General features: G+C 30.8%; 1 protein-coding gene across 1 annotated transcript; it reads right to left on the bottom strand.

Moving 5' to 3' along the window:
* Positions 1-6,097: 6,097 nt before the first annotated feature.
* LOC132062130 (WAT1-related protein At1g09380-like) lies at positions 6,098-11,579 on the bottom strand. Its single transcript, XM_059454768.1, has 6 exons — positions 11,307-11,579; positions 9,489-9,551; positions 8,664-8,780; positions 7,040-7,286; positions 6,706-6,861; positions 6,098-6,289 (listed from the first exon to the last, which is right to left on the bottom strand). The coding sequence occupies exons 1-6, from the start codon at positions 11,480-11,482 to the stop codon at positions 6,098-6,100; spliced, it is 951 nt and encodes a 316-aa protein (XP_059310751.1). The 5' UTR covers positions 11,483-11,579.
* Positions 11,580-17,088: the final 5,509 nt, after the last annotated feature.

Raw genomic sequence — 17,088 nt, 5'->3', positions numbered from 1 at the left:
GATTAGTTGTATTAAATTTTCAAAGTGATATGAACTTTACACAAATTTTATTTTATACATATTTCATACGTTTTTTATTATCATTATGAAAATGTGAAAATTTGAAATTACTATATTTCATACAATTTCCAAATAAATTTTTTTTCACCCATTTCTACCAGATATACATATTTCATACAACTATTCATACACAAAATATTGAGCCAAATTTTAAGCCAAATATCCATAACTCATTGTTATTTTTTTGAGAGAATTTTTCAAGCCTTGAGCGAAAATTTTTGTATATGTTTTGTAAGAAATCTATTGTTACATAAACTAAAAAAATATCGTCATATTTTCGTAAATATACTATTCTTATGTATATATAATTCTCCCTTTTTTTTGAGAAACAAAGATTTTTATATTGACACTTTTCATTTATTCTAGTTTGATTTTTTTCGGATTGCCCTTCTCTTTTCTTTAAATTTTGCCCTCAAATTTGTGATCTTTAAATTCATTCACCTTAATTTCTTACTAGTAATCATAAAAATCAATTTCGCAAGGCGGAATTGGGGGATCCTCCTTAATCTTTGGAAAGTTAAAGTTCCTCTTGATTTCATCTAATATAACTAAAACAAAATTGAAGATTTGGACCCGAATCTATTCTAAGAAAGTATGCCCGGATCGAGCTTCATTTTAATCTTCTTATTATTATTAATACATGCTTAATAATAAAATTAATAATTAACATAAGTAATAATAAAAGTAATAATAGTAATAGATATGTAATCAAGAATATGAGTACAGATTTTTTCGAATCCGAGCTATTAAATTTAAAGTAACCATAAAAATAGATGAAGTTTGTGGTAATTAAGTTATATCCCAAAGAAATTAACAAATCAATACAACGTGTCGACATGGATCTCGTATATATACTTCAAAACCTAACAATAAATTGTTCGAATTAAGGGAATAGTAGTTAGTATCTCACGTTAATTCTAATAGGTTTGTGCTCGTGGTGTTTAACAATTAACCTATACAACGCAACCCATAATTAGTTTGGAATGATAATATACATATTGTTTTCTTCGATTTGATATATTTTCAACACATCTTAAACATTTAATCACAGGTATGTCGCTAAAATTTTATTGAACTAATGGTTGGGATTGCGTGTTATACAGACACGGTGATTATCTCGTTACCAGAAATATACACATACAGTACAAGTTTAAACTAAAACGCGTATTTTTTTTTAAAATTAATGTTTTGGGGGTTTAAGCTGATCTGGCCATATTTTTTTAATGGAGAAACAAAGATTTGGGACAAAGTGACACTTTCTCATGAATCGGTCAGCTCAAGACGTGAGCTTTGGGCTTTACTAATAGGCTGTTTGCCGGAGATCCATCTCAAAGAGACATTTTATGATAAAATCAATCGGGTCATTTGCACTTTTGTCCCTATTTTGTGCTAGTCTTTAATTTTAGTTCCTCAAGTCAAACAATTTGTTCCTTGGGCATAATTTTTTTTCCTCATCATAATGTCTTACAAGTTATACCACACGCTCTTAAAGAACTTATGCCCCACTAAGCATAAGTTCGATTTTGGAAGGGAAAAATGAAAGATCAGCCCATTTGAAGAGTAAAAGTTAAAGACCAGTCCTTATGAAGGACAAACCGTGCAATTATCTGAAAACAATCAGCTGGATATGCTAGCTTCTAGCCCAACTATTTTTTTTAAATGGGCCTGTATGGACGGATAGGGACGTAGATCCCCTTTTTGCACGGATTATCCTTCAAAGGTGCTGTCTTCAATTTTTGTCTTCGTTTAAAAAAGTGATCGAAAATATACGAGGTTTTGTGATCGAACCCACGCTCAGTAAAAAAGAAATTCGCAAGGTACAGCTTCCCGAAAAGTCTGCCTTATAAGACAGCATTTGCCTTAAAATTCTGCCTTAAGGCAAAAAAAAAAAAAAAAAAATTGACTATGCTGAAATTATACAAAAATTTGGCCTTAAGGCCTAACATTTGCCCTAATATACCTAATTTTGCAACGAAATTCTGCCTTGCGATTTTTTTTTTATTTACTGAGCGGGGGTTCGAACCCAAAATCTTAGGGTATTTTATGCGAAGGGTAAAGATTAAAGACCAGCAATTTGAGGGCTAAAAAGTAAAGACCACCCCGAATAAGGACAATCGTGCAAATTGCCCAACGTAGATTTCCCATCAATAAGCTGCTTTAGATGTCCAACAAGGTGGGTGATGCCTGGTTGGTTAATGTTTGATAACGAAAAAGAAAAAGAGAATCACATTCATGTTTAGACCCCAAAAAAAAAAAAAAAAAATTGTTATTATATGAGACACGACTTACAAAGGCTAATTATGAATTTAGAGTTGATAGATTTAACCTAAACTTCCGGTACTTTTTAATTTTGATATTATTGGTTTAGAATTTAATATTTGTTGATATTTTTATTTACACGTAACTATTATTTTTGTAAAAATTACTAGGTTCAGTTGAACACATACACCAAAGGCTACATCCATCTCCGGTCAGTCAATATTTATGCAGGTTTTTTCCTCGTATTCATGATTATTGACAGCTATATTGATGCCCTAGCTAAGAGCTAGTGCAGAGAACATAATACTCCACTTCATATGAAAGAAACAAGATAATGCTGGATAATAATCAATTTTAAAATATTTAGAAAAGGAGAACTTGACCAGTCTTTACTCTTTAGTAGTGGAACATATATCATAAAATAACGTCTTACAACTTATGTTTGCATAATGGGAAAAACCATAAAGTTATGAGAATTAAAGTCCGTCTTAGGTAGCTATATATATCTATATTTTGTCCGTAGCAAACACTACTAAAGCATCATTGAAAAGCATAACAAAAAAGACATATCAAATCACCCACGTCTATTATTTCCTTTGATTAAAAGGAAATCTTAGTCTCAGAATGTGGCTTTTTCAAAGCTAAAAGGACTAAAGATTTAAAAAGGAAACCACTTAAAGCCAAGAACATGAGTGAAGCAATTAAATACTCCACATAGGAAATGTCTGTACCCGAAAACCAAAAAAAAAAAAAAAAATGATTGCAGTGGAAGAAGATAAAAAGAAGGTGCAGCAACTAGCAAGCAAAGCATGCAATAAGTACATGAAATTATATACAACTAAAAGAACTAATAAAAGTGATAAAAAGATGGTGGAGCAGGCAAAGCGAAAGTAGACAAAGTGTTTTAGGCCATGGGCAAAATACTTTGAAAAATAAGTTTAAAAAAGTCAGGAAAATGACTTTCTTAATAAGCGTAGAAAAAACAAGTTTCATGAGTGGCAATTTAAGCTAATTATCTCCTCCCCTCCCCAACCGCTCTCAACCCCAGCCCCAACCTCGATACCCCTTGACCAATCCATCCTCCGACCTTCCAGTCCCAGCCCTATAGTGTTTTCCTAGATTACATATAAAATGCGTATGAAACAATATTTTCTTGCTTACTTAACAAACATAAAAAAATCATAAAAACTATAGTATTACTTATTTTTCAAAAAACATTTTTTAGAAAACAATTTCCTTCATACCAAACACAACCTAAAATTTTGAAGTTCAAAGGCAAAATGGTAACACAATACTTAACGTAAAATGTCTTTGTTATTTTACACGACCAAATATCTATTCTAATTTTTACCTGATTTTCGCCTAGAGATTAGACCAGGGTTACTCTACATGTTCCAAGAGTATGTTAGTCGAATAATAAAGAACAGAAGAGTATGGACACAATATTTTTACGTGAAAACCAACCGGCTCAAAAGGGTAAAAAAAAAAAAAACTAAGAGTACCTACACATCTGCAAGATTTTTACCAAAACTCCAATACAACTGTAAGCCTTTGCAAATTCAGATTACAAACTCTACAACTTAGGAACTAATCCTTAATTCCTATATCAATAATCGGCCTAGACTATCGAGCCCACTTCAAGTTGCCCTCAACTTGAAGCTGAATTTGACAAATGATTGTACCTATGACAATTGCTTCTATGAAAGCTGGAAAGGTACAACGAACTCGATAACAATACTAATACAAAATAATTAGACTTGAAGACTTGAAAGCATAAGCTAAGAAAACAGGCTCTTCAATCTGGTCATTCATTTAGAGCAACACTTCATTGGCCAATCAAAAATCTCTGAGATATACTCTCACTTATGTTCACGATTTCTGCTTTTCTCTCTATGTGAGTGTGCAAGATTCTTCAAGACATGACTTTGGATATATATATATATAGCCTTTGGTGCGCAGTTAGTTGGCTGAAACATAAACCTTACACGATGAGCCTCAATATGAGAATTAGGGTTTGAGTTGACTTAGGCTTCTTGCGTGTCATGCGGCTTCCATATTCCTTTAGGGGTCTGAAGCTCATCCTGGATAATTATGGCAAGAAATCCTGTAACTTGTCCGCCAAGTCCTTACCTCAGATTCTTTAAATTCAGGAATCCAACTCGCAGCAGGATTCTGAGCTGGAACATGTTCATGGACCAGGTTCAAGTACCTGGTTCATTCACTTTATCTCGCATCTGTTTCTGAGATGGAATTGAACATGTCCATAGACCTTCTTGGATAAGAATCTTGAGGAGAGATAGTGTTTGAGATGGAGACAACTTTTTGCTTATCACAAGGCTTGAGATATGCTTGATGGGAGTCTGAAGTTTATCTCAGATGATTCTTCTAAGGACTCCTAGATCCTGTCTGCTAAGTCTGTATCTCAAAATCTCGTTATTCAAGAGTTCTACTCGTAGTAGGACTCTGAGATGGAATATGTTCATGGACTTGGTTCATTCACCTGGTTCTGATTCATTCACTTTGTCGATCATCGAAACATATAAATTTCAACAGTCTTAAATCCTTAAAATATTTTAAGTTCCACGAAGTTGCATGATTAAATGACATATTTTGTATTTCAATTAGTACCATTTATAAAAAGTGTGAAGACAATTAAATAACATAAAATGGTTGTAATGCTTTGGAATTTAATCATGTGTCCCGCTTTATATGACACCATTTGAATAATTATTCGATATGTGTATTATATAAGTTGTGGTGTTAAAAAATTATTGAACAAATGGTTAGAAATTTAATATGATCGAACAAAAATCTATCAAAACTTTGATGTTCTTTGGTAAAATAACTTAGATGTTAAACATAGTACAAATTATATAAAAGTGGAATGACTTAGAGCATTTTTGAATGACTTAATATATTAAGTGTGTTGGATAAATTGAATAGAAGCAATATCTAGAATTATTGAAGCTAGGTAGAAATAAATTACCAAATAATGGAGAAATAATATTAAAAGTGGAGTTAATGATGTTAAGCATTTCAGAATGACATAATTGCATGTGATATAAATTAATTGGATCCGTAAATGGTTTTCATATATTGTCTAATAACTAACCTAATGCACAAATTGCAAGAGATTAATTTCATACTCCCACAAATTGCAAGAGATTAATTTCGTACTTATTACAATTCATATTTTGCCCATATGGGGTTTTCTTGATCCGATATTGATTGTGGTCAACTCAAATCCATAAGTTTAACTGCTTAACTAATAGGAAATTTTAAATGATAGAGCAAACATATGCTCTTATTTATCCAAAATAGCTAGAGTTTGGAAAAATCACTCCCGAATATTTTTCCTAAAATATAATCGTCCATAATTCATCCGTACTACCTGTTTGTAATCGTTAAGCATTGCAAATTTTGGCTTTTCTAATCTGATGATATCTGCTTCGCCTCTAGTGGGTGACCATTAGAATTGAATACATGTGTATTTGATTGTATTTATATACAATTACACATTTGATGTATTCGACTATATATATGTTTGTACACTTTTTCTTTATTTACATCAATGAAATCCTCGAATACATTCACTTGTCATCCATTATTTAAATGCACTTAAATAATCATTTTGCCGAAATTAAAGCCCATGTGACATCACTACTATGATTGACCCTACAACTCTGATATATCGTCAACAAACATTCCCAATAAATAAATGATCTCATTAAGATGGTCAAAGAAATGTGAAATGGTTTAGTAAGAAATTATACTCTAATTAGCTTCTTACGATATATTCCGATAATCTATTAATTTGTGAAATGGCAAAGTCAAGCGAGAAATTTTGCGAAAAACTGAGAAATGCGGAAATAACTAACAGCAATGGGTTGAACATCGAGACATATAAAGGACCTTTTTTCTCAATGCACCACGAGCTCAAGAAATATGTAAATGACGTCGCCACAACTCCCTGTAGTCAACATCAATAAAACTTATCATCATAAACAAATCAAGACTAAGTATATATACTTTTTGGTCATCTTTCTGTAATTAAAAGAAGAAAAAAGTGATGAAAACTATAAGAGTATTAAAGAGAGGAGAATAGTGGAGTACATAGGTAATTTGAAAATAGACAAGTTACCTATTTTAACATGTTTGACACATTACTCTCTATATCCCAATTTATGTGTCAATTTTGATTGTAAATTCGGATATAGAGTCTTTAAATTTTTTGAAATAAAATTTAACATAATTAGGAATTATATAAAAAAAAATATTATAAATCACAATAATTAATGATATAAAATACTTAAAAGATAAAAATCTTACGAAAAAATTATAAACTTGTTTGATACTTAAAATAATAACAAGGCGAAAGAGTCGTACATTATAGATAACTGAGATAGCTCTAATGGGATTTAAAGCCCATTCAGAAACTTTAGGGACGACGCAAATGCCAATGATGACGCACTCCACACTTGCCATTAGGCACATCAACATTGTGGATGTATACGGAGCTGCATACTTCTTGTTTACCTTTGCCTAATTAGTCCCAAAAAAAAAAAAAAAAAAAATTGACTTAAGAATAAGTAAAAAATTATTCGCAGTCGGTGTATGCACCAAATCAATAAATGCAAGATATATGTCGTAACTGTTAAGATTAAATTGAGTAACTTGCATGTTTTCTCTTCAACAATAAGAAAATAGGGAGTAGTATTACCTGAATGATTAACCAAATGGCATAAGTAAGACTGGACAATATAAGTAGAAAGGGTCCTAAAAAGAAGTTGGAATGGGCAGAATTGACATCTTTCCCTGTACTTTCTGCATATTTCCAGTGATATCCCAATTGACCAATAACCACTTTGCCATGATATAATGACAGTAGCATGGCACCTCCAACGCATATTATTGTCCCCAAAAACTTGGCTTGTCCTGCTATACTTCTCAACCCCAATTTTTCAACCCTGCAGCCACAAATTAAAATTACTTACAGCTATTTACGGCCCGTTTGGAAAGCCACCCACGTAATTGAATTTGGTGTAATTACACATTTTGACCTGTTTGTTTGACCAAGTAATTACACAGTTAGGTGGGAATTGGGTGTAATTGAGAGGGTGTAATTACACTCTCCAATTCTCGAGGGGGGGGGTGGTGAGAGGGTTAATTACAGGGTTACTTTTTAGTTTGTTTCTTTTTTGTTTATTTTAATTTCTTTTTATTTTTAATATTTTAATTTCTTTAGATTTTTAATTTTTTTAATTTCTATTATTTTTATTTCTTTTTTATTTTTACTTTTGAATTATTTTTATCTTTTAAAATGTATTTTTCTTTTTATATTATTGATTTTTCATTTCCTTTCTTCTCATTCCCAACCTTTACTTCTTGTGATTCCATGTTATTGCTCGTATTTATTTTATTCATTTAGCATAACCATATTATTATTCTAATTTTTGAAACTACACCTCTTAATATTGGAAAGAATGAGTCATTAAAAAACTTGGCATATAACGAGTGACGTTATTAAAGTAGAATTTCGTTGTGAATGAGATTATAGACTTATATTTTCCATTTCTTTTAAATTATTTACTTAAGTTACGCTAAAACTTACTTATGTTATGTTGGAATTTGACATAAGAGTATTATCTTAAACTTTTTCTTTTGGATTTTGAATTGAGGCTATATTTTCAATTTTAAGTTATTTGCTTACACATTGCATGTTGTTTATTTTACACTTACATTTCATGGATTTTTTGTATCAAACATTTGAATAATGTAATGGCATTATATTTATAAATATTATTTTTTTGTCAAACATCCAATCCATGACTTTCTCACAGAAAAAAGTTTATCCAATCCATGACGTTCTCACAAAAAATGTTTTCTTTTAAGTTTTATAATTAGTTAAAATTAAAAATTATTAATTTGAAAAATATATATCAATTATTTTTTACAATATTAGTTACAAATATATGATTATTAATTAATATATTTTCAAGAAATAATGTGTTATTAAATAACTAATTTAATATCATTTATCAAGGCAAATATTTTTTAAATATAAATTTTAAATTTTTTACAATTAAATTTTATTTAAAAATTAAATTAACTGTGTAATTACACTTGTACAACCAAACAGCACGCTTGTAATTACACTATAATTACGTTATGACAAACAAACAGGTCATTGTAATTACATTACTGTGTTAATTACTACCCTAGTAATTACACCAATTCCAATTACCAGGTGGCTTTCCAAACAGGCCCTTACTAATCCTGTTCCAGTTTATTTTATTTTTTTTAACTTTTGGACAGTACTACTTAAGTTGAGAGAAATTAATTACCCCAAGGGTACGGCTATGATAAACGTGAAAGCTGGGATTAGATTATCAATGGCGGAAACAATTGTTGGAGTTGAATTCTTTATCCCAATGAAATATATGTTTTGGTTCGCTGTTATCCTGCATATTCGTGGTAACAAGAAAAAAAAGTTAAAACAAGTTATAATAGAAAGTATAACTACAACAATAATTAAGGCAAGATCCCAAATAAGTTAAATAAGTAAAAATTGGTGATTCGATCCCAAATAAGTCCGGCCGCTCTAAAAGAACCACCCTTTATAATAGCATTTATTAATTATTATAACAATCACGTTTTTATGGAATCATGTTACGTTTTACCTATAATTGCAACATCCATCATTATAACGGTTTATTCTTTGTGAACTTACCCTTCAATAACAATCTTACTCAAATATTAAATGAATTTAATTTTTTATTTTCAACTTTTGTTGTTTTCATACAAAGAATATTATATCAGTACATACTTCTATTATTAAAAAATAATTTCATTGAAAGATATGCTCGTATTAATATTCAATATTGCAAGATTCAAAGTTTATTAATGATGTATTAGATTTCTTTAATTTACAAGTATTCATGAATATCTTTTGTGATTTTAAATAATTTTGTTATCTTTTATAACATAAAAAATAAATTTCTTATACAATTTTTTTAATCTACAACAGCCAAATAATATTGAAACGTCAAATATTATTATAGTGTATAGCTCTACTGCTGTAAAATCCAAAAACTATAAAAACTAACAAGACCGTAATGAAAAGGTTTAACTGTATAGATATGTTTTGCAACAGAAAAGAAATTGCTTACCCGAAAATAGAACACAAAAATATCTGGAAAAGAATAGAGCGCGTCAACTTGGGTCTAGTTTTCCTGTCAGGATGAGGGAAAAAAAAAAACTGAATTAAGAGACAATGATGATATTTAACCATTTTTAAAACTAACAGAAGATTCCAACGACAAAGAAAAGAGAAAACAGCAAGGGTCAGAGAAATAGTACTACTGCTACATATAATTGGCCAAAACTGTAAATGGAAAGGAGTCCTAGATACTCTAAATAGTTACCCATGTTAGTCATATAATGTACACACTGAGGGAAATTGTCCAGGAACAATGCTTGAGCCTGAGATAATGGACAGTGGGTAGAGTAGATTAGAAATTATGTTTATGGAGAAACCTGACTCTATAGTCCAAAGAGCAGGCAGTGTAAATATTTCCAACTGGTTGAAATAAAATTTCCTTTTCGACCAAAAAAAAATTAGAACCCGAAATTTTTAACTAAGGGTAAAAGAATTCTTTTCATTCCATTACAACAGTTAGTGATCCACCTGGTTATAATTTGTGTACTTCCTTGCATAACGTTAGTATCGGGAGCTAATTTAATTTAGAGTTACTACTAGCCATGAAATAAAATTAACAGTAAATAAAAATATGCACGGTCAATGGAGCATCCAAACAAATAGTTACTCTTTTAGATAAAACAATCATTTCCTAATACTCCGCAATCCGCCTAAGAAGATTAATGTAGTTTTGTTGTTTATACTACACCAAGTGGCCGATACTTTTGCAGACAAATCAAACGCATAGCAAAAGCACTGCTTTTGCTATGCGCCCGATTATCTACAACATACGGGCCACTTGGTTTAGTATAAATAACAGTACTATATGATCTTCAATTATGCGGACTGCGAAGTAGTAGAAAATGATATGATTCGATTAAAAGAGTTACTTTTGGCTCTAACATAAGCACCATCTTTATTAATGAACAGTGAAGTTGGCAATAACTTGGCATGCGGAAGATATCCCATGCAAAGTGTACAACTGTCAAAGCAACATAAAAATAAAAAATTTATGAAGCAGTCACAGTATATTCCTTACTTAGCCAATAGAATTGATTCAATTCTATCAAATGATTAAAGTACCCTCAACTAAATGGAAGAAGCACACCTGTTCCTCATCAACTACTACAACAACTTATACCCAGTGTAATCTCATAAATGTGATCTGGGGAGGTAAAATGTACACAGACCTTATTCGTATCTTTGTGGAGGTAGAGAGATCGTTGCCAGTAGACCCTCGGCTCAAAAGAAGTATAATCAAAGCAAAATAACGACAGTAAAATCGCAATATGAACAAAGCAAATGAAGCAACAAGTATTAGTAGTAAAAAGTGAAGAATAAGATACTATGCACATACTGACTAATACTACTAAATAAGGGGAAGATGAGAAGAGAAAATTAACCCTCTGCCTCGCCCACATAAAAGTACAACAACACTTGGCTACCTACTATCAGTGGCGGAGCCACATAGAGCCGAGAGGGTTCATCCGAACCCCCTCGGTGGAAAAAAACACTGTTTTTACAAGGTTAAAATTATTTTTTATATATATATAGTAGGTGTTGAACCCCCTTAGGCTTCTTCGTATGTTTACTCATTTATATTTTGAACCCCCTCGGCGGAAATCCTGGCTCCGCCACTGCCTACTATATCCTTCTACCCTAATCCTCAACCCGCATACTTCCTATATATCCAGGGTCATGTTCCTGAACTTAGGCTTATATATTAGTGGTAAAGTAATGTAATAATAATAATTATAAGAAACTTTGAAGTTGTAAGTAGGAAGAATACCTCTCCAAGAAGTACGCAAAGGGAGCAATGGAGATGGTGGCAAACATAGGCCTATAAGCTGATTGAACGAAAGCATTCATTCCGCCATCCATAACTAGCTTTGATATTATTATCATTCCAGCAAACGCTAATTGCACAATCACCATTACCACAAAAACCAATAATTCGTTCCCCATTTTCTTCCTTCTGATATTCACATACACTTAAACGGGTGGTTTGGTGGCTATTAATAGGTGAAGTGTGGTGATTGTTGTCTGGTATCTTGGACGACAAAATAGATATGTCTATAGTGTACATTTGTCTTCATAAAATTTTGATAAAATTAATTTAAATGTGATTTAAATTATCTCTAGAAAAGGAACTTTAATGTCCACATATTTTAGTGTTTAGTTTATAATTTATGATGATGGACTAAATAAAAAGGTAAAGAAATTTATGTATTTTAATTTAAAGTGAAGTTATGGTTTCCAAATCATAGGATATCTTTTTCTTATATCTTATTGTGAGAAATGATATAGTTTTTATCTGAAACTCATAGGTCTTGAATTGAAAGACCAAGAACCAAAAGAGTACTTAGATTTTCACTTGAATTTCGGCATGTTTTTACATTTAGTTTGTTTTTGTTGATGTTTTTACAGAAAAGTCTTGGCAAGATCGATGATGATTTAATTTTCATCTATAAAAAATTGTCACGATTCAAGCTCATGGTACGCAACTTTTGGACCTAGACCCAGACGTATTTATCTTTTGGACAACGCCACATCGAGCCTAAAAAACGCACGTACAATGTGAATTTGTGTTGTGCTTTATAAAGTTCTTTATTTTCTCTCCCATTCTGGTGTGGGATTCGTATAAGTTAACATGTGCACCTCATTTTTAGAAGCCTGTCAGACTAAAAGTCTGTCGGTCTTGTTTAACCAGTCCTCATTAGGTAGCCTCGGTTAAGGGCGTCAGAAAAAATGTTCGTAGTACCAGCTCATTAATATAATTGGTACTCCCTCGGTCCCTAAATAAGTGTCACCTTAGCAAAAGTAACACCTATTAAGAAATTAATAAAAGCAATGTGGATTTTACTAAACCACCTCTATTTGTGTTTTTAGAGAATTGAGCAATATTAAAAAGGACTACTTCTTTAATGTTAAGGGCATAATTGGGAATACATCTCAATTTTTGTCTTGAATTTCTATATAAGGTGGCACTTATTTGGGGACATATTTCTTTTGTTAAAGTGACACTTATTTTGGGACGAAGGGGTATTAGAACCGATGTCACGTTAAAACAATTGCGATTTTCTCCTATACTCCTTTCATCTCAAATTATATGTTGTTTTTATTTTATTTTACACGCCTCACAAGAAAAATTATTTAAGTTTAAGTTATAACCTCTCCATTAAATGTTTACTCCATTATTTATGTGTCATCTTCATTAATGATAAAATTTCTACTAAGGGTAAAATGAGGGGAAAAAGTATTAATTGTGTCTTAAAATTCTAAAACGATAAATAGTTTGACATAACTTCTTTTAGTAACGACATATAATTTGATATTTGATACAGATAATAAAGTTTTGTTTTCAGCTATCCCAAAATGGATATTCCCTCCGTTCACTTTTACTTGTCCACTTTGAAATTTTCACTTTGTTTAAGAAATAATAAATGGAGTACTTAATTTACTAATATATTCATATTAATTGATGCATATTTTTATTGAATTTGAAAAATGATTTGAAGTGAGTAATTAATACTATGGGTAAAATAGAAAAAAAATATTATCATATCTTGTTATGTGAAAAATGACAAATAAAAATAAAAATTTATTTTAGAAATAGTGAACAAGTAAAAGTGAAAGAAGAGAGTGGCTTTTAGGCCCTCCATATAGATGCATTGTTTTTTTCCCGAATTGGTCGCCTATTAAAGAAACGATGGACGCTGATTAGGCGCCGCACGCTTTTGCAACTTTTGAATTGCGGGGTTGCCGACCCTACCACTGATAGCAGGTGAAATTTAATCATGATTTTTCTTTTAGAAATTAAAGCACATAAACATTAATTGAGTTTTCTGACTTTTTTAAAGAAAGGAGCTGAGAATGATCTAGTGTTTATCCAAATAATATATATTACTATTAGGGATAATATAAGAGCAAATGTGAGGACTTTTGTACTTATTACACTAAACTTATTTAAAACGGAATAATTACACTGCTGCGTGATGTGGCAAGAGTGAGAAACATAAAAAAGGGAAAACTTAATTTTTTTTCTTAAAAATCTGCATTTTCTTAAAAATTTGAAAATAAATAGTCTTTTTAGTTTTAAAAAACGGGTTTTCCACATGTTAAGAAAATAATTAATTTTTTCAAAATTTTATAAAAATTTGTTTTTTTCACATTTTGCAAGAAAAACATTTTTCGGATTTTATTTGAAAAATAAAAGTGTTCTAAGAAAATGAAATCAAGATTTTTTAAGACATTTTAAAAAAATAATCAAGTTTTCCATATTTTTAACAAATCCATTTTTCCATATTTAAAAAAAAATCATTTTTCAATTTTTTTTTCTTTTTCAAAAACGGGTTTTAAAAAAAAAACAAATTTTTCGATTTTTTTTATTTTTAAAAAGGGTTTTAAAAATCCTTTTTTTTTAAAGAAAATTCAGTTTTTTAATCCATGTTTTTAGTTTTTTTTTTTTTTAAATGGGTTTAAAAAAATCAAATTTTCAAATTAAAAAAAAAAAAAGACGGGTTTTAAAACTCATTTTTTTTTCATGAAAATTCGATTTTTTATTTTTATTTTAAAAAAAATTGACACGTAATTTGAAAAAAATTAAAAAAAAAAAAAAGAAAGAAAACAAATAAATACACGTATGTGGCAAGGAGAGTGTATGTCTCTATTTATTTAAGCATCAGCGTTTAGGGGTAATTATTGTTTTAAATAAGTTTGGGGGGTAATAAAGGTAAAGGTGTGTGATTCGGGTATAGTTCAGGGGGGTAACGGTGCCTTATCCCTTACTATTATATATAAAAGCAAATGTGAGGACTTTTGTAGTCCTCACAATAATTTTCTAATTTTTTAAAAACTTTTTAATTAATTACTTTTATATCCTAATTTTATTTATTTAAGTCAATTTTTTTTTTTTGTTTTTAAAGTCTACTTTTAAAAGCTATCGAACATGGGGACTTTTGTAGTCCTCACAATAATTTTCAAATTTTTTTAAAACTTTTTAATTAATTACTTTTAGGTCTAATCTTATTTATTTAAGTCGATTTTTTTGTTTTTTGTTTTAAAGTCTACTTTTCAAAAAGCTATCGAACCTCTACCTCATTTTCACGTTCTTTGATTTTTACGATTGGTGCTCGATATCGCATTTGAGGCAATTAATCCGGATAATTCGCCTTTTTTGCCGCGCCTTTATTCGGGGGAGCGTCTTCCTCCAAAGATTTTTTTCCATATCCGTATTCGAACCCCTAATCACGATTAAGAGGCGCTCCATCTCTGCACAAGTTAAATTATGTATTTTTCTTAAAAGTTCATTAACTATATATAGATTATTTATTTAGAACTAAATAACTTGAAGAAAATTAGGATACATAATTTATAATATCACATTACAGTTCCAAATTTGATTTGAATTAAATAATTTCATCAAAATGGAAGTTAAATATTAAAGGAGTGGAATGAAAATTTTGCTTTCATATAACTTCTTGTGGAGACTATGATGGGTATATGGTTGTTGTTGTTGTTGTTGTTGTTACACTTGTACTAACACAAATTATATTCTTTAGTTAAAATATCTCTTTTATATATTGAGTTTGGGGTAGAAGCGGCCTCACATATCTTAGTATATATATAAAGTTAAATATAAATAAGGTGATGTGACACTTCCCTATAATCAGTATTCACAATTATCTTTTTCCTTCTTTTTTGGACAATTGTTGGGTTTTCTCCTGATTTTTTATTCATTTATTTATTCACTCTTCCCATTCAACTACCTAGAAAAGTATAATAGCAGGCCTTAATGCAGCTCTTTAATAGGAGTAATTACTAATTAGTAATAAACAAAGAAAGAGACAAAGCCTACAGTTTTCAAAATCATTTGATAACCCAGCCGTTCCAAACCATAACCAGCTATTAAATTATACATTGATGTTATAGAAGAAGTGTCATTTTCTTAGTAATAGTGAAGGTGTATCAACAGACCCTTCTTTTCTTCCTTTTAGAAGGAGTGACCCGAACAGATTCATTCAATTAATTTGGAAATTGACAACGCACATTACTTAATTAAGGAATTTAAACGGGTTCTTTACCATTAAACATTGTACACTATATACCCAAACATTGTCTCACAAACCAGATGAACAATACATGGAAGAGATCCTACCAAGCTATATTATTAAGGTGGCAGAGGCCGTGGTGATAGAGGCGAAGCAGCGGAGATTTAGCAGCGACAGGTTCTCCCACACGACATTTTGGTAATCTTAGTGTTAGTGTTGTTGCATGTAATCAATAGTATGGATGTATAATAAATTTGGGTCTTGCAAGTTGCAAGTCAGTATTTTCTCTCAATGCTCTCTTTAATTAGTCTTTCAATCAATTTTTTTTAACTGTGGTGGCTCTAATTTTTGTTCCTGTGGGTTTTATATGGAAGAATGTAGTGAAAGTTGTTATTGGCAGAGATATATTTTCTTAGATGAATACTTTTAAGATGTTTTGCGTGCGGAGAAAAAGAAATTTTCCATATATAAAATAAGTGAGAAAAGGCCATAAATAGTCTCTTATCTATGGGAGTAGATCTAAAATGGTTCCTTAACTATACACTTACCGATTTTAGTCTTTTAACTATTCAAAAACTTATCAAATTTGGTCTCCGTCTATTTTTTGTACAAACGTCATAAACCCATAAAACTCCAGTGAGATTCTTTAAACCATTCTTCAAACTACGTCTCTCTCTCTCTCTCTCTCCCCGCTTCTTTTTCCTCGAGTTCCTCTTGTTAAAAAAAAAAAAAAAAAAAAAAAAAAAGAAAAAAAGAGCGTTAAGAAAAAAAAAGAGCACCGGTGTGCTCTCGAGTCTCTAAAATTAAAAAAGACAAACTCAAGCACACAATTTCTGTAGCCATTCTTCTCAAACACTACTAAAAAACTAGCAAAAATCAACGGAAAAACCGACCGACTGCGTCGGTTAAAAATGCTTGAAAAAATATAATTATTTTTTATCTTATTTTCTAAAATAAACCGATGGAGTCCGTTGGGTTTTTTTTTTTAATTTTTTTATAAAAAAAATCGACCGACTCCGTCGATTTTTAGAGCGAAAAAATAGTATAAATTAAATCAATGTAAGTATATGAACAAAGAATATCGGTGGTCTAGTGGTAAAGCCCATTAATGCCGGGAACATGCCGGGTTCTATTCCCAAGTTCCTACATTTCATTCTTTAATTAAAAAAAAAAAAAAAACGAGGACTCGGTTTTTTTTTTTTACAAACCGGATGGACTCGTCGATTTTTCCATCTATTTTAACCAACGTGTCCGTTGGTTTTCGCAAGCGCGATCGTCGATTCACACGAGTGAGAACTTGAGGAAAAAAGTTGAGGTTAAAGAATGAACTTGAGGGAAAGAAGCGAGGGGAGAGAGAGAGAGAGAGAGAGGGTTTGAGGAATGGTTTAACATTAATCTCACGGAGGTTTATGAGTTTGTACGCTGTTTGTATAAAAAATAGACGAAGGTCAAATTTGATAAGTTTTTGAATAGTTAAAGGACTAAAATCGGTAAGTGTATAGTTAAGGGATCATTTTAGAC

Source organism: Lycium ferocissimum, chromosome 7 (assembly GCF_029784015.1).
Source record: "Lycium ferocissimum isolate CSIRO_LF1 chromosome 7, AGI_CSIRO_Lferr_CH_V1, whole genome shotgun sequence".
Taxonomy (NCBI): Eukaryota; Viridiplantae; Streptophyta; class Magnoliopsida; order Solanales; family Solanaceae; genus Lycium; species Lycium ferocissimum.
Note: the sequence above shows the minus strand (reverse complement) of the source record. Positions and strands in the feature narration are given on the sequence as shown.